The sequence below is a fragment of the Pagrus pagrus genome, assembly GCF_965226575.1.
Source record: "Pagrus pagrus genome assembly, chromosome: 5".
NCBI classification, from domain to species: domain Eukaryota; kingdom Metazoa; phylum Chordata; class Actinopteri; order Spariformes; family Sparidae; genus Pagrus; species Pagrus pagrus.
In genome coordinates, this window is record NC_140189.1 from 4,059,264 (window position 1) to 4,077,220 (window position 17,957).

Sequence of the window (17,957 nt, forward strand, 5' to 3'; positions counted from 1 at the left end):
GGGTATCCGAGTTATACCAGGGTGCTAACCTCCTGTGCTTTATAGGTTTCCTTTTCAGGGGGGCAATAGAGTCCAGTGTTGTTCGCAATGAGCCTGCAGTGCTATCAACAAGATGATCGATTTGTGAGGAACTGAGGTTAGTGGAGGAGTCCTCTATTATATTGAGACATGGCATTGAGTTTAGTGCCAGCGGTATAATTTCCTTAAATTTAGCTACAGCACTATCAGATAGACATCTAGTGAAGGAGTTTTTGCCTAATGGTGTGTAGTCCAGTAATAGAACTTCAAAAGTTATTAAGTGATGGTCTGATAAAAGAGGATTCTGTGGAGAAACTGTTAGATTTTCAATCTCGATACCATAAGCTAGAACAAGGTCAAGGGTGTGGTCAAAACAGTGAGTTGGTTTATGTACACACTGAGAGAAGCCAATAGATTCTAATAATGAGATAAATGCAGTACTAAGGCTATCATTAACGACATCCACATGAATATTAAAATCACCTACAATAATTACTTTATCTGATTTGAGGACTAGACTTGATAAAAACTCAGAGAATTCAGATAAAAATTCTGAGTAAGGACCAGGTGCTCGATACACTACAACAAATAGAACTGGCTGTAAAGTTTTCCACGTTGGATGTGAAAGACTCAGAACAAGGCTTTCAAATGAGTTATAATTTAATTTAGGTTTAGGAATGATTGACAGACTTAAGTCATAAATAGCTGCAACACCACCTCCTCGGCCGGAGCCTCGAGGAATGTGAGTATTAATGTGACTGGGTGGAGTGGATTCATTCAGGCTGACATATTCTTCAGGATGCAGCCAAGTTTCAGTAAGACAGAATAAATCAATATTACAATCTGAAATTAAGTCATTTACTAGTACAGCTTTCGATGACAGGGATCTGATATTTAGGAGTCCGCATTTAATTCTCTTGTCTTGTTTTGAGATTGCAGAGTTGCTGTTAATTTTTATTAGATTTTCATGCACAACTCCTCTTCTGTGGACTTTTGATTTGATTAATTTAATTAATTTAGGTGGTCGGGGGGCAGACACAGTCTCAATGAAGTTTTGGGTGTGCAACTGATCTAATGGAAGCTCAGAGAAGCGTGTAAGACTGCAGCTCTGCCTCCTGGTCTCAACTCTGGGTTGTCAGGCTGGTTGTTGGCTAATGAAATGGGTTAAATTTCTAGAGATGAGAGCCGCTCCGTCCAAAGTGGGATGGATGCCGTCTCTCCTAATGAGACCAGGTTTTCCCCAGAAAGTCCGCCAATTATCAACAAAGCCCACATCGTTTGCTGGACACCACCTCGACAGCCAGCGGTTGAATGATGACATGCGGCTGAACATGTCATCACTGGTTAGGTTTGGCAGGGGCCCAGAGAAAACTACGGAGTCCGACATTGTTTTGGCGTAGTTACACACCGACTCAACATTAATCTTAGTGACTTCCGACTGGCGTCGCCGGCAGTCATTACCGCCGACATGTATTATGATCTTACTATATTTACGTTTAGCTTTAGCCAGCAGTTTCAAATTTGATTCGATGTCGCCCGCTCTGGCCCCTGGGATGCATTTCACTATGGTCGCTGGTGCCGCTAACTTCACGTTTCGTACTATGGAGCTGCCAATAACCAGAGTTTGTTTCTCAGCGGGTGTGTCGCTGAGTGGGGAAAATTTGTTTGAAACGTGAAGCGGCTGGTGGTGTAACGTGGGCTTTGGTTTGGTATTATGCTTCCTTCGTTCAGTCACCCAGCCGCCCTGCTGTCCCGGCTGCTCGGGAGTTGCCGAGGGACGGCTAGCTGAAGCTACAGTTGCTCGGTCCGCACTAGCTAAGTGGCTAACTGCAGCAGTTACAGTCGGAGTTTCCATGCTGCGGAGCCGAGCCTCCAACTCACTGAGCCTCGCCTCCAACACTACAAATAAACTACACTTAATACATGTACCAGTATCACTAAGGGAGGCAGAGGTGTAACTGAACATCTGGCACACTGAGCAAGAGAAAAGAGGAGAGCGAGAGGGAGAGAGAGAAGCCATCGCTAGCTGATAGTGGCTAAGCTTATCCTTATCCTATGACTGTGTGTCCCCTGAGGAGGTCAGCAAAAACCTTTCATGCAAGACATTTCATTGTACCTGCCTGAGTCCTTGTGAGTTCACTGCTCATGTTTTCCTTACAGGGCCTCAGGGACATCACCACCTCACCTGTCCTGGCCTCTGTGGCCTCAGAGATGCTTGACACTGTGACAAGGGTGAAACCCCGTTTTGAAATCTTAGAATTTATTACTTAAAATATGTTAAAAAGAGTCCGAAAAACAATACAGTCCAAAGATCAGTGGAGGTGGCCTCTCTTCTGGTCCATGGAGCAGGCGACAGCAGGGCCAGGGGAGGATGGACAAATGCCTAGATAAGGAGGTCTGTGTTAGCAGGCACTGAAATCCACAAGTTCACAAGCTGACTCCTCAGAATCAGCATTAGAATCAGAATTCCTTTATTTGTCCCGCAAATGGGGAAATTTCTTTGTCACAGCAGCCAAAGGACAGTAATTACAATAAACAATAATAAAAAGTAAAAAATAAACAATATAATAAGAAGATAAGAAATAGAATTGACTTGTATATACATAATATTTACAATATGAACACTGTAGTACTATTTACAATATGAACAGTGTAATTATAAACAGTGTGGGCAGTGTATTTTTATTTACAAATAATAAATATGGGTATCAACAATTGTCCAGTTAGTGCAAACCAAAATGTATTTGGGATATGTGTATGAGTTTTTATGGCATAGTGCACATGTGGTCTACTGGGAGCAGTGCTGGTTGTACAGTCTAACAGCAGCAGGAAGGAAGGACCTGCGATACCTCTTCTACACACACTTGGGGTGTATCAGTCTATCATTGAAGGAGCTGACCAGTGTGGTGATAGTGACCTGCAGGGGGTGGGACTCCTTCACCAGCAGCAATGACATCATCATCCTGCTCTCTCCCACCACCTGCACTGGGTCAAGAGGGCATCCCAGGATGGAGATGGCCTTCTTGATAAGTTTGTCAAGTCTCTTCCTACCTGCTGCCAAGATGCTGCTGCTCCAGCAGACTATACCATAGAAAATGGCTGATGCCACCACAGAGTCATAGAAAGTTGTCAGGAGTGCCCCCTGCTCTCCAAAGGACCTGAGCTTCCTCAGCAGATGGAGCCTGCCTCTCATGCCTAGCCAGTCCCAAGGCACAGCCTGAATATGTCCCCCAGACGCACACGGTCAATTCCAAAATAATATACTACAAAGTCAAAGAAATAAACCATGTCTAATAAGCCAAAATAAACTAAAGACACACACAAACAGAATTTGACCAAGGCGTAGGAACTGGCATCTGTACACATGTCAAATGTTTGAGAGAGGTACTAGGCTGGATGGGAAGGTGAAGCGTACTTCACCCCTCCCCGAGTCTGACGGCGCTTCCCTCTTTCGTCTCTCCCTGCTCCAACATCCGCTCGACGCTGCTCTGTGTTGCTGCGGTTGTTTATGGTCCCACTCGGCTTCGTCTCGGCGTCCGACAGTCTTCTCCACCGCTGCACTTTGTCCTGGCTCCGCCACACCGTCTGCTCTGCACACCGTCCGCTCTGCCACCCGCACACCTGTCTTCTTGCTGCACGTCCGCGCTCACTCCGTCCTCCGACATACCTGTCTTCTGGCTGCACGCCCGCACTCACTCTGTCCTGTCCCGTCCTGTTCTGTCCGACACTGTGGAGGTAGACAAGAAAAAGAAACGACCTGCCCGCACCAACCAATCACCGCCCTCCTCCCAGAGTGGACAGGTGTTCCCAATCTCCTCATTGTCACAGCGTATGTGCGGCCACACATCTTAGAAGGGGAGGGAACACACACACACACACACACCTATGACATTCCCCCTCACCCAATGTGTTCTAGTCCCTTGAACACAGGTGATAACCAGTGGTGTCTACCCTCCCAACCCATGGGTGCGGAGTCTGCATCACCCCACCCGATACCTCTGTGACTGTATCCCCCTAGTAGACCTTTGAGATCGTCTAAGCTCAGGCAGAGGGGCTTGTGCCTCGTGGCCTCCACCTGCAATTGGCACCATCAGTCCCCAGGCAGGCCTGTAGATGTTGTTTGCCTGGCTGTTTTCAGCCACAGTCGTCCTCTTGGGGCGCTTAATGTAGGCATGGCCGGAGGAGGTTGCGGTGAAGGGAACGCTCAGGGCCCTCCTTGCCCTCAGGCCTGATGCGGTACACCGGGTGCTCTGTGGCCGACTAACCACCACATACAGTTGCTCCTCCCACCTGTCACTGAGTTTACCCCCCTGTCGCCTTCTTTGGTCCAGAACTAAAACTCGTTCACCAAGTAGAAGGGGGGCCTCTCTTGCAGTCCGGTCATACAGTCTTTTGCTCTTGCCCACTGCTTTTTGTAGGCTGTCTCATCCACCCCTGGCGCCTTGCCACTGGGGAGCTTCTTTTCTACCTCAATGACCTCTGCCAGGGTTATGGACGAGTCTTCCCCCGAGTCTTCAGGCTCTGCCTCAGTTTCAGAGGATGTGTTAGCCGGGTTCAGGAGGTCCTCAAAGTGTTCCTTCCACCGCCCGACGATAACCCCAGTCCGGGTTCAGCAGGTCAGCTCCCCGACTGAAAACAGCCTGGGCTGAGGCCCGCTTCCCTTTTCTGAGTCGCCGGATGGTTTGCCAGAACTTTCTTGAGGCCGACCGAAAGTCCTTCTCCATAGCCTCACCAAACTCCTCCCACACCTGGGTTTTTGCTTCGGTGACTGCCGAAGCTGCAGCCCTCCTGGCCTCCCGGTACCAGTCTGCTGTTTCAGGAGACCCCTGGGCCAGCCAGGCCCGAAAGGCCTCCTTCTTCAGCTTGACGGCTTCCTTCACGCCGGTGTCCACCAGCGGGTCCTTCGGTTGCCTCCCCGACTGGCACCGATGACCGTCTGACCACAGCTCTTAGCGGCCGCCTCTACAATGGAGGCTCTGAACATGGTCCATTCGGATTCCATGTCCCCAGTCTTCCCCGGGATGAGCGAAAAGTTCTTCCGGAGGTGGGAGTTGAAGACCTGACAGACGGGGCCTCCGCCAGACGTTCCCAGTTCACCCTCACTACTTGTTTGGGTTTCCCAGGTCTGTCCGGCAGCCTCCCCCTCCATCTGATCCAACTTACCACCAGGTGGTGATCTAGTTGACAACTCCGCTCCTCTATCATCGACCTTTGGCCTAAGGTGGCCTGGTACCAGATACACTTATGAGCCACCCTATGCTCAAACATGGTGTTCGTTATGGCCAATCTATGACTAGCACAGATGTCCAATAACAAAACCCCCTTCGGGTTCAGGTCGGGCAGGCCGTTCCTCCCAATCACCCCCCTCCAAGTTTCCCCATCGTCACCCACGTGAGCGTTAGTCCCCCAGAAGAACTATGGAGTCCCCAGGTGGAGCCCCTTCCAGGACACCACCCAAGGACTCCAAGAAGGCCGGGTATGCTGAGCTGCTGTTCAGTGCATACCACAAACAACAGTCAAAGCCTTCCCCCAGTAACCTGCAGTCGCATGGAGGCGACCCTCTCATCCCTCGGGGAGAACTCCAACACAGCGACGCTCAGCCGGGAGCTTGTGAGCATCCCCACATCCACCCGGTGCCTCTCACCCTGGGCAACTCCAGAAAAGGAGAGAAGCCCCTCTCAAGGAGTTTGGTTCCAGAACTGGTGCTGTGCGTGGAGGTGAGCCCAACTATATCTAGTTGGTACTGCTCTACCTCCCGCACCAGCTCCGGTTCCTTCCCCACCAGAGAGGTGACATTCCACATACCAAGAGCTAGTCTGCGAAGCCGGGGGTCAGGACGCCCAGGTCCCCCCCTTCGCCTGCTGCCCGATGTACATAGCACCCGACCCCATCGCTCTCCCCTGCGGGTGGTGAGTCCACAAGGGCACGGCCCCATGCTGTTCTTTCGGGCTGAGCCCGGCCGGGCCCCATGGGCCAAGGCCCGGCCACCAGACGGAGGGCCCTGGTGCCCCCATACTGGGCGAGGTACTCCTTCCCTGTGATTGCCGATTCATAGGGTCGTTTTGAACCGCTCTTAGTCTGGTCCCTCCCCTGAGAACAATTTGCCTTGGGAGACCCTACCAGGAGCTAATGCCCCGGACAAAATAGCTCCCAGGATCACAGGGACACACAAACCCCTCCACCACGGTAAGGTGGTGATTCTTCGGAGGAGGTGCACCAGGGGGTTGTTATTTGTCACTACAGTAATCTTTGCCCCCCACAGATAGTCTTTGAACTTCCCTACTATTGCCCACTTCATAGCGAGAAACTCTAGTTTGAGTGAAGTGTAGTTGGCATCATTACGTTCAGGTGGGTGAAGACTCCTGCTGGCATATGCAATGACCCATTCCATGCCATCTTGTTCCTGAGCCAAGTCTCGTATGAAACACCTGTAATACCCCACAAAACCAAGGAATGCACGGACTTGCCTTACAGTGCTGGGGGGCTGCCAATCTGCAACAGCAGCCAATTTGTCAGGATCAGTTGAAATTCCCTGGCTGCTAACCACATGTCCCAGAAACTTCACCTGTTTTTGGAAGAGCTGGCACTTTTCCGGGCAGAGCTTGAGACCGCAGCGTCCCAGGGCCTGGAACACTGACTCCAAATGGTCCAGGTGATATGGAAAACTTCTGGAAAACACTATCACATCATCCAGATAAACCAGGGCAGACTCTGTTAGCTGATCCCCCAGACATCTTTGCATTAACCTTTGAAAGGTGGCAGGTGCATTGCACAGGCTGAACAGCATTCTTTTGAACTCGAATAAGCCAAATGGTGTCAAGGAAGCAGTCTTTTCTTTATCACTCTCCTCCACTTCAACCTGCCAATAGTCTAAATGGCTAGGTCTAATGTGGAGTACCACTCTGCTTTGTTCAGGCTTGTCAAAAAGTCCTCGATACGGGGCAGGGGGAAGGCGTCTTTATGGGTGAGGTTATTAAGTTTGCGATAGTCTACACAAAACCGCCAAGCCCCACATTTATTTCGCACCAAGACGATAGGAGCAGCCCAGGGGCTACTACTCTCCTTAATAACCCCGGCCTCCATCATGTCCTTCAGCAGGCTTCGTACTTCCTTGTAAAGAGTAGGGGGCACAGGTCTAAACCTCTCTCGAATGGGCTCAGTGTTACTTGTTGGAATCCGGTGTTTTACAACATCAGTGCATCCGTAGTCTTCCTCGTGAGTGGAGAAGACATGCTTCTACTTACGGAGCAGTTGGTCCAGCTACTGCTGCTCTCCCTATGAGGCCAACCTCCACCACCCCTGGACTGACCTCCACCAGGGAGAGCTCCTTGCCCTCTCTCACACTTCCAGGGTCGACAGCCGCAACAGTGGCCAGCGTCTGGAACCTGCTAAGGTGAACAGCACAAGGGTGTACATTTCTTACCCTTAAGGGAATCCGACCCCTCCCCACTGTAACCAGGACCCTGGCCACCTCGACACTCCCATTACCCCCTAGGGGTTCCACAAGGCCATAGCATTGTTGTCTTGAGGGGCGAGGGGGGATCTTAGCCCACACTAGGGCTTCACTATCTGCAGAAACGGTTACAGGGTAGCGACTAGCTAATCTAGCTGTGGCCTGCCATTTGTCACGAATAGAAGCTGCATGAATGCATTGGCAATCCACAAAAATGCTTTGCCATTCTTTACTGAAAGATTGAGACCGTGTCTGGGTTAAATTTAAATTATTGCCAAACAGTTCATCCCAACAATCTGCGATGACATTCATCCCTAGGATGGCTTTGTTGGTTCCTATGACATCATCTTTAACAACGACGACACCACTTGCAGGGGCCCGGACCCTACAAAAATAGAAATCAGCGACCATGTAACCCACATAAGCTATGCTTAGGCCATTGGCCGCCTTTAGCGTTAGCCAAGACAGATGCTCCCTGCCCCTTAACTGTTTGTGCTTGAGTAGCTCATTGCAGAAACTCTTACTGAACAGGGTAACATGGGAACCAGTATCTACCAAGCACTTAATGTCTACATCATCTATTTTAACATCTACTAAGGGGCAGCCACCAGTCATTTTAACATCTGGGCTGTAGTCTCCTCATTGTCACAGCGTATGTGCGGCCACACATTTTAGAAGGGGAGAAGATGTTGGTTTAGGAGAAAAAAGATGATTTGAAAGTGTGTCTGATTTGATGTAATGAACAGAACAGAAACAAAAAAGAAGTGATTACTGGCTTTGACAATGTGCAGAGTTATGAGTAAGCAGTGTCTGGCCCTGCCAATTTAATACATTTTGAGGTAATTATCGTGGTAATTTGGGGGCAATTTCAAAGAAATTTTAAATACATTGATTTATCAGAATCAGAATCAGAAATACTTTATTGATCCCCGAGGGGAAATTGCTTATGGTACAGCTGCTCCCATTCAAAGTTCAGAATATGCAGAAAATAATAATAATAGTAATAGTAATAGTAACAATAATAATAATAACAACAATAATGTCTATATATAAACAAGAACAAAAACAAAACAAAAATAAAAGAAATGTATACTCCACTAGAATAAATATACATATATACAGAGCAATAAATAACGCCAAAGTTGAAAACACATTTGCCATTGCACATAGAAAATATCCTAAGAATGAACAACTATGTGACAAGCAAGTTATTTAAATAAAAATCCACAAAATTAGTAGAAACTAAATGGTCCATAAAACGTCACAGTTATATGTCATGTTATGATATTTTAAATGATCAAATATGAACACACCCTCTACTGTATTTCAAAGTTAATCCTTCATGTTTAAACTCCTGCAGCAGACGCTTAATGGAAGATCTCTGGAAGAAAAAAGCGAAAGGAAAAGTAATTACAGTGTTATTTGCCCATAAACTGTTACCACCATTCCAACAAAGGCCTGTAAAGGAAAGTTTGGTCATCAGTGTATATTGAAAGACATGAAGGGACAATCCAACAGTAAACAAATAGTTGTCAGTTTCTTCTTTGTGTTAGAAAGGAGAAAGTGCTGTTTTGTTTTCTCCATATCCTCGGTCACTGGGCTGTAGGATCTGGTTCCATTTTTGCCAAGACAGGTTTGAAAACACGGCAGCATTGGTGTGGTCTGTTTAGCCGAGTGGTTTTAAAGGCATGTGTGCCACAGCCACAGCTGACCATGAAGTGTCAGTCATGCAAAGATTTTTTTCCACAGGGCACCAGACTGGTTTAAATGTTCCATAGAGAGAAATGAGTAAAACATACATTGTTTTATAAGTCAATTTTTAGGTCTTGAGCTTAATACAAGTGTTAAGAGACAAGAAAAAATGTGCATCAACTGACCATTGTAGAAAGAAATAGATCATAGCATGATCACTCATGATTTGCAATATTAAAGTAACTGTTGAGGCCAGTGTTTAACCTCACAGCTAGATCCTAAATCTGTCTTTTCCAGAGTCAATTATCACTTTTTATTCAAGGTCATGAATGTTTGCTTTCAGTGCAGTCAACAGTGAAGTTGGGCAGGTAAGATTAGGCAGGTAGAAAGAGAGATGACATCATGACAAAGATCCCTGCCTGGATTTAAGCATTGTGATTTCATGTTTTTCAGATTCCTGGTATTCAAAGATCAGTTGGTCATGTTTATAAAAATGTAATCTTTAGGATTTGTGTACATTGACACGCTGACTGTCAGGAAAAAAAATGGACAATCTGTTCCCATGTACACAAATCCTGTAGATTACATTTCAGAAACTGCTGTGATATTGTGTTGTGTCTTGTGCTGCAGGTATTTGAAGGAAACCAGGATGCAGAGACGCCCATCCTCGCCCTTTTCAACACTTCCACAGTGGCCCGTTACATCCGGATCAACCCGCAGACCTGGTACCAGAACGGGACGCAGGGTGACATCTGCCTGAGAGCTGAGGTGTTGGGCTGCACACTCCCAGGTACAGGAGGCCAGCTTCTTAGAGCAATGTTTTTATGTAGATTTAATTTGAATTAAATCATTTGAAATAATACACACCTCTCCCATTTTACAGATCCAAATAATATCTACGCTTGGCAGACCGAGCCGACAGCGTCCAGAGACAAACTGGACTTCAGACACCACAACTACAAGGAGATGAGAAAGGTAAGACCAATCTTTATGTGCTGTGTGTAACGATCCTGATGATTTTCTTCAGTCAGCTCAATGAGATGTAAGTTTACCAGCTGAACATTTTTAGCCTATAAATAAAACTCCAGTCCAGTGTTGACAAAGCCACCACTTTCTGGTTTTTGCAGTGAGTGTAGGAAGCTCCCACAGTGTGTGTGTGTGTGTGTGTGTGTGTGTGTTTGTATGTGTGTGTGTGTGTGTGGTCTGGTCTCAGCCTGACCTAAAAACAAACATAATGGGAGCTTTCACTCCTTCATGGCAGCATCCTCACTGAGCTGCCACTACCAGCGGTCTGTTTGGAGACACCGTGTTGCATCTGATGGTCAGAAAACAGCCCGCAGAAACAGAGATCCACATTCCACATGTGGAAATACATCTGCATTTTAACACAACATTGATAGGTCTGGGGACACATGCCACCTCCAACAATTTATAAAAAATCATTAAATCATTTGTCCCCTTTAGTTACCTCTCTTGAGTGGCATTTGATACAAATCTCTAAATGCCTTAAAGTAATAATAATGACAATTTTTTCTCATGTTTTTTTTGTTGTCAGGCTCATTTTTCAAAGTGTTTGTTTTTGTACCTCATGTTCTAAATCGGATTACAATCCTTCATGTATAATTCCAGGGGAGTTTTAATTTCTCTGTGCACACTAAACACTGGATACATCTATTGTGTGTTAGCAGGTTACGTAACATTACTGTCATGTCTTTCTTTTGGCGAAGAATGTGTTATAATTGGCATTAATCTTCTGTCAGTGTATTATCAGCAAGTCAGATCAAGCAGGAACATTTAATGGTCCCATTTTGATATATGAGCCTTTTCATAGAACATGAGGTAGTGGTGCACTTCAGCCTCTTGTGGTGAAAATGAGTTTAATAAAAACAAACACAAATAAGCCTGACAAAAAATGGAAAAGAAATTAAGGAACTTTCCATCAGTTATCAAACACAGGAGATAAAACAGTTTAAATCAGACTAAAAAAATGGATCAGCAGAAAAAAAAAAAAATTCCTCACTTGCCCTCAGGACTTCTGTAGAGAAGAAACAGTTCAATAACTCAGGGTGTCCCAGCTTTGTATCATGCATGCAGAAAGTTAAACCTTGTTATGATACTGAAGCATCTTCACACTGGCAAAAGTGGTAAAAGATTTTAAATGCCGGGAATTTTCTTTGCTTCTCACAAACTCCATTCTCAGTACACCATTGTTTTAGTGCCTTGAGCAGTTGCCAGTAGATCACGCTCACAATCTGACATTGCTTTTGAACTGTGTTGTCGTTTCCCAGCTGATGAAGTCGGTGAACGAGGCGTGTCCTGACATCACCCGCATCTACAGCATCGGGAAGAGCTACACAGGCCTGAAGCTCTATGTCATGGAGATCTCAGACAACCCTGGAAAACACGAACTGGGTGAGACACACTGGAAACGCATGCAAAGAGTAAACGTTCAAAGTGTACCACACCTATTTGAAAGGACAAATCTCATTCATGGTTTATCTGAAAATGTTTTTTCATCCACCAAAAGCTAAACAATGTTGTCCTGACTTTACAAAAGTTAAAATCTTTGTGGTTAATTCAGTGTTTTCAGTGTCTTTCACAATAATGCATAGTTTCAGGGGAGCTTGTTATGCATTCTTTTGAAAATTAAGGGTCAAAGAGCAGTTTAATCTCAAAGAAATGCGTCTTGAACCAAAACTGCAGTCTTCCACATAATGTACAGCTGCAACACTGCTTCATCTACATTCAGAGGAATCATTTGATCTAATGAGAGACAGATGCTTTGTGATCACAAAGATATCTACAGGGTCTGAGGGGACTTACACATTTGCTGCAACTATATTCCTCCAAACCTGCAGACAGCCCAGCACTGTGTGGACATTAACCAATACAGACCAGAGTCACTCTGCGTTTGCTCTGAGGTGTACAAATGTTTTCTTTGGCCTCCTCCGCTCTGCCCACATGGCAGCAGACCGGAGAGGTTTTCCCGCCGAAAACACATGGCAGAGAAAACAGCACTAGAGAGAGAAGATCACGTGTGTTCATTAAGTCTTTCAAATCTGTATTCAGATATCAAATGTAATTTTCCCACACGGGCAAAATAATTCTACCAGAGGATGTTTGAGCTTGTTCCAATGCAGTTAAGGTTTCAAACTACGATTTATGTGTCATTTTCTACCTGCAGAGAAACACATGATCCTTCAACATCGCCAAAACTGTTTTTTTTTCAAGACCTCCTGTCCACTATTGTGTGTTGTCAGGATACATGGTAGCCTATACAAAGGAAAATATCAGTTTCTCCTCCCGTTCAGTCTGTGCCCTGATTTATTTTTTTTTCATCCACCTCATAATCTGTTTTTTTTCCAGGGACCAGTGTTGGTTTGGTGCCATCTTATGCTCCACGTGTTGGAACAATCTTATGCGATGAGTTTCTCAGTATTTCTTGCCATCTCACTGGTTACAGTTGGAACATGCAAACTGGGTTCAATGTGGTCAGACGTCTTCCTCCTCCCCAGATTCCCTTTTTTCACAATTATGTAACTTGTGTGAATGTTGCTCTCTCTGTGCTTCTATGTGTTTTGTTCGACTGTAACTTTCATGTTACTATTGATGCTGCTGTCTCGGCTGGACCATTGACATTTTTACGTATCTCAATGTGTCTAAATAGAGATTAGATAAATAAAATAAACGAAAAAGAAAATTTTTTCGAGAAAATACTGCTGTTTGCTGCTTGGGATAAAAACAGTGGCCTTTCAATTATGAAAAGCAAACCCAGACAGCGTTTATAGCTGCTTTCCGTCTGAATGTTATTGAACACTTTATTTTATTGAGCGTTTTGTCCTTTCTTGCATCAAACCCTCCTCAAACCTGTCCCGCCAAACCAAACATCAACTAACAAGGAGCGCGGTAGACATTAATCATTTGATAATTGTGGTGATTTTGCAGTTGGAGGCTTGTTTAGCTGCAAAAAACCCCCAGAAATTCTTGCCAACAAAAACGTCACCTCGACACTCCTTGAATGTGTGTTTCCCATCAGAATGGGACGCACTTAATACGTGTGCATATGTAGCCTACAATTCCCCAGAACAAACATACCATCAATCTGAACACATCCCGGTTAAATTCAGAAGATGGCAGTAATTTATTCAAATAGCCCTATTTTGTTTTAATTACTCAGTTTGGGTTTCTGGCTGTGATGATTCTGAGGCTAAACATCCATCATACAGTCCCAGCTGCTCCTGAGCACACTTTAGAGTCCACGTGGGTCAAAAGTTTAAAGTTTGCCACTTAGGCAAACATCAGTCAAAGTGTGAATAACAGATTTGTGCTGTTTGCTGCTTGTTTTTGTTGGCGCAAACCAGAACACTGATTCAATGTCTTCAGTCATGTTTCCAGCTCCAGTTTTTGAGGTAAACTCAAAGTTAATCAAGAAAAACACCATTCCCGCTCACTAAAGTCCAGTCTGTTAATCAGACTAAATTGCAATTTCATTTATTTGAATTTTTAAAACATGGGCAGTGATTCAGAGCTTCTGAACACAGATTCAAAGCTCCTTGAATATTAAGGTTTTCAGCCTCCAAACCAATGACAGTCTCAAAACCTGTAAATATAATTTTCTGACTGTATGTATCTTGTCAATTAAAACTGTATCGTTGTTTGCGCACATGCTGATTGTTATATGCATAAAAATCCAGACAAACATAAATCTCCGAGCCAGCGTGTGTTCAGTGTTAGAAGGAGACTGAGCTGAAGCTTCTCCTCATGAACAGTTGTGAGGAGGATGTGTGAGATTTCGGAGCTGCCTGTCAGTGCAGTGTATGCATACCAAACAGGAAACAGGTCCAGGTCTTTCAACAAAGGTCAGTGAAAGAGGTTATCTGTACGGGAGGTGTTTGAAAAGCACAGATGGTGTAGGAGTATTAAGGGTTTTTGAGGACTCATCATGAAAGCTGCTGCTTTTTGCAAAAAAATATCTGACTTCCCTTTTGGTGTCTTGCGTTGCATTGCCTTGGATGTTCAGAAAGACGTTTTCTATCTCTGTTTACTCATTTTTGCTCTGGATAGCATTATTAAAACAGAACCAGTGCTCTTGACTCAGTTCCTGTGTCTGTGTTTTGGCGCCCCCCGCAGGAGAGCCAGAGTTCCGGTACGTTGCAGGGATGCATGGGAACGAGGTGCTGGGTCGAGAGCTCCTGCTCAATCTGATGCAGTACATTTGCCAGGAGTACAAACGTGGGGACCAGCGCTTCGTCCGCCTGGTCAAAGAGACTCGCATCCACCTCCTGCCCTCCATGAACCCTGACGGATATGAGATGGCCTTTAAAAAGGTGCATGAGTGCAAAAGCATTTAGTCCCAGATTGTGTGATGGCTCCATGACATAACAGCAAACCTTCATATCGTGCTTTCTGTGATCCGCAGGGCTCAGAGTTGTCGGGTTGGGCTCTGGGTCGTTACAGCCATGAATGGATCGACATGAACCACAATTTCGCGGACCTCAACTCAGGGATGTGGACCGCCATCGAGCTGGAGACAGACCGGTCCAAACTTATCAACCACTACTTCCCAATCCCTGAGCAGTACACCTCAGAGGAGGCCTTTGTAAGTTTCATACAGACACGTCACACACACTTTGGAAAGAGGTGTTTGTATTCAGAACCAAATCTTCATCCCTCCGCTTCCTCTCTGCAACACATCTCGGATTCTTAAAATGTCTCCGTATTTAATAATTAGGCTGACAGAATGGCTTTGACCCTTCAACTTGTCAGTTTCTGTTAATCACAATAACTTTTTTTTTACTTTTTGAGGGGTATTTTGCTCTTTATTGTTCTTGTGATGAAAACAGCAGCTAAATGTCTGAAACTTCAAAATGTAAATGTAAAAAATGTGTAGGCCTATAAACTGAGTTGAGCGATCCTCTGTCCCTACTATTTCATTAAATCTCCAACTCTAACTCTAGGTGGCGTCAGAGACCCGAGCTGTCATCAACTGGATGCAGAACATCCCATTTGTTCTCAGTGCTAACCTCCACGGTGGAGAGCTGGTGGTCACCTACCCGTATGACATGACCCGGGACTGGGCTCCTCGCGAGCACACACCCACTCCTGATGAGAGCTTCTTCCGCTGGTTGGCCACAGCGTATGCCAGCACCAATCAGGTGAATCCTCTTCCTCCTGTCACTTCCTGCTCTCACTTCTGAAACCTCTTCACGAAGGTGACTGAATGAGGGGCTGGATGACACCAACTCAACATGTTCCTGTATCTTATTTAACCAGGTGATGTCCAACCCAGACCGGCGGCCCTGCCACAACAAAGACTTCCTCAGGTACAACAACATCATCAACGGAGCCGACTGGCACAACGTACCAGGAAGTAAGAAAGTCTGTGTTTTTCAGAGTAAAATTAGAAATGGAATCTAATATTTCTAATTATGTTTTCATTAGTGTATCATCACCTGAAACTAAGAATTGTTGTGTTTTCGTTACCTTAGAATGAGCATTTTATATCTACAGATGGAGCAGGTCCTGTCATGTCATATATATATATTTATATATATATTTCACACATGATTTATTTTTTGGGGCAGCTGTAGCTCAGTGGGTAGAGCAGGTGACCAGCAATCAGAAGGCTGCTGGCTCCCCTGGGCAGAACTGAGCTACACGTAGAAGTATCCTTGAGCAAGACTGAACCCCAAAATTGCTCCTGATGCGCAGTTGGCACCTTGTGTGGCAGCCTCTGCCATCAGAAAAGGGCCCTGCGATGAGCTGGCGACTCGTCCAGGGGTGTACCCTGGCCTTCGCCCATTGAAAACTGGGATTGGCTCCAGTAACCCCTGCAACCCCCCGAAAGGGGGGGATAGAGCGGCAACATCCCCGTGACCCTCACGGATAAGCAGCAGAAAATGAGATGAGATGAGATTTATTTTTTCTTCTGAAAATTGTTTTCCCCCCCGCGTTTTCCCAAGTTACAAAAATGAGCATAAAAAAAAAACTTGTTCACTTTACTTGTTTTCATACAAGAGAAAAAGTATCCTGACCCAATGTTTTCCACGTTTTCACAACACAAAAAAATGAGCCTCACCAAAAAAAAAATTCTCCTGCCAAAAATACTTTTTTCATTCAGCTTTTTCAAACATTTTCACAGATGGAAAGAATAAATGAAGGAATGATTATCCTGGCAAAATCATTCCTCTCTTGCCCCTCAGACTAGATATTTTTATTCTAATTTGAATCCCTCTGTTATTCCCTCTGTTAGTGTGGGTCCAGCAGACTCCATTAAAGAAGAGAACTAAACTGAAAGTATTGAATAAATTTAGTGTATTTTTCTTTCCTTGCAGGTATGAATGACTTCAGCTACCTGCACACCAACTGTTTCGAGGTGACGGTGGAGTTGTCCTGCGATAAATTTCCTCATGCCAGTGAGCTTCCCATCGAGTGGGAGAACAACAAGGAATCTCTGCTGATTTACATGGAGCAGGTCAGGCTGCTTTGGTTGAGTTCTGATAAGATGTTGAGAATTTTAATAATCTCATTCTTTTTATCTTCAGTCTCTCTTCTTTCTTTTCTCTCGTATCTCCTTTTCCCTGCTATATTTTAACATCCTTCTTCTATTTGCTTCCTATTATTCCTATAACTATATTCCCTCAAAAGTGAGAATATTTCTTATACGTTGCTTTTGACAGTACATTACTGTTTTATATCTACAGCACCAGTAAAACTGTTAATGTCTCTCTCTTTTTTTTTTTAGGTCCACAGAGGAATTAAGGGTGTGGTTCGTGACAAAGATACAGAGGCTGGTATCGCAGATGCCATCATTAAAGTTGATGACATTGATCATCATATTAGATCAGGTGCAGTCTCCCAGGCACTGATATCAGCATTTACTCATTTTACACTTTATATTTTTACTCTATTGTGTTTTTGTTGATCTTATATTACTGTAATTTTCTCATGAAAATGTCTATTTGGTTTAAAAAAGTTCTTTCTTATCCTATCTTCAGTTGCTGATGGCGACTACTGGCGGCTGCTGAATCCCGGTGAGTACAAGGTGACAGTCAGCGCAGAAGGCTACCTCCCCTCCTCCCGCACCTGCCAGGTCATGTACGACCACTACCCCACAATCTGCGACTTCCGCCTCACCAAGGTGCCAAAGCAGAGGCTAAAGGAGATTTTGGCGAAGGGAGGGAAACTCCCCAAAGACCTGCAGCTGCGGCTGAGACAGCTCCGCCTGCGTAAGCTCCGAGTCAGCACCAAGGCCATGAACCAGAGGCGTGCTGCTGCTGCTGCCAAACAGGCCAAGAGGGTGTGGTGATGAGAAATATGAGAACAAAGCAGGACTTGGTTCAGTTCACTCTGGGTTCACAGACGCCCATCTTCACTGGATTCATAGAACTTAAAGTGCTGTTATTATAGAGGATAAAGCAGCTGGGCACCGTATTGTTCTACACCTGAGAAATGAACAGTCTCACCCTCTGCTGTGGAGCAGCAGAGCAACTGAGGGAACAGTTGCTTTTTTTATGGACACATTTATGGTTGATGGTAAAAGTCAGTACAGATGTCTTTTCCATGTTTCCTTCAATGTTTCAGGTTGAATTGTTTTGTTGTCAGCAAGTTCAATTTCCACAACACAATAAAATAAACTATTGACAACATCTTCACTTGTAAAGCCAAGTTGAGTGAGAATCACGTTGACTGGAGCAAAACACGTGTTCTGAATCATTTCCTCACAGGTTGGATATCTTGACTAGTAGATGGTGAATATGTCGTTGAGTGTCTGAACTCCAGAGAATGAATACTT

General features: G+C 45.1%; 1 protein-coding gene across 2 annotated transcripts in view; it reads left to right on the forward strand.

Moving 5' to 3' along the window:
- The window catches only part of LOC311257741 (putative carboxypeptidase X1), a 30,929-nt gene extending 13,116 nt beyond the window's left edge, over nt 1–17,813 (forward strand). For both annotated transcript variants that reach the window (XM_084353585.1, XM_084353586.1), the window contains 10 exons: nt 9,794–9,953; nt 10,047–10,138; nt 11,452–11,575; nt 14,294–14,490; nt 14,583–14,762; nt 15,121–15,318; nt 15,437–15,533; nt 16,498–16,637; nt 16,908–17,010; nt 17,161–17,813. In XM_084353585.1, the coding sequence (XP_084209711.1) occupies nt 9,794–9,953; nt 10,047–10,138; nt 11,452–11,575; nt 14,294–14,490; nt 14,583–14,762; nt 15,121–15,318; nt 15,437–15,533; nt 16,498–16,637; nt 16,908–17,010; nt 17,161–17,471 (1,602 nt within the window). In that variant the 3' untranslated portion in view covers nt 17,472–17,813. The remainder of the gene's footprint in view (nt 1–9,793; nt 9,954–10,046; nt 10,139–11,451; nt 11,576–14,293; nt 14,491–14,582; nt 14,763–15,120; nt 15,319–15,436; nt 15,534–16,497; nt 16,638–16,907; nt 17,011–17,160) is intronic.
- The last annotated feature ends 144 nt before the right edge of the window (nt 17,814–17,957 follow it).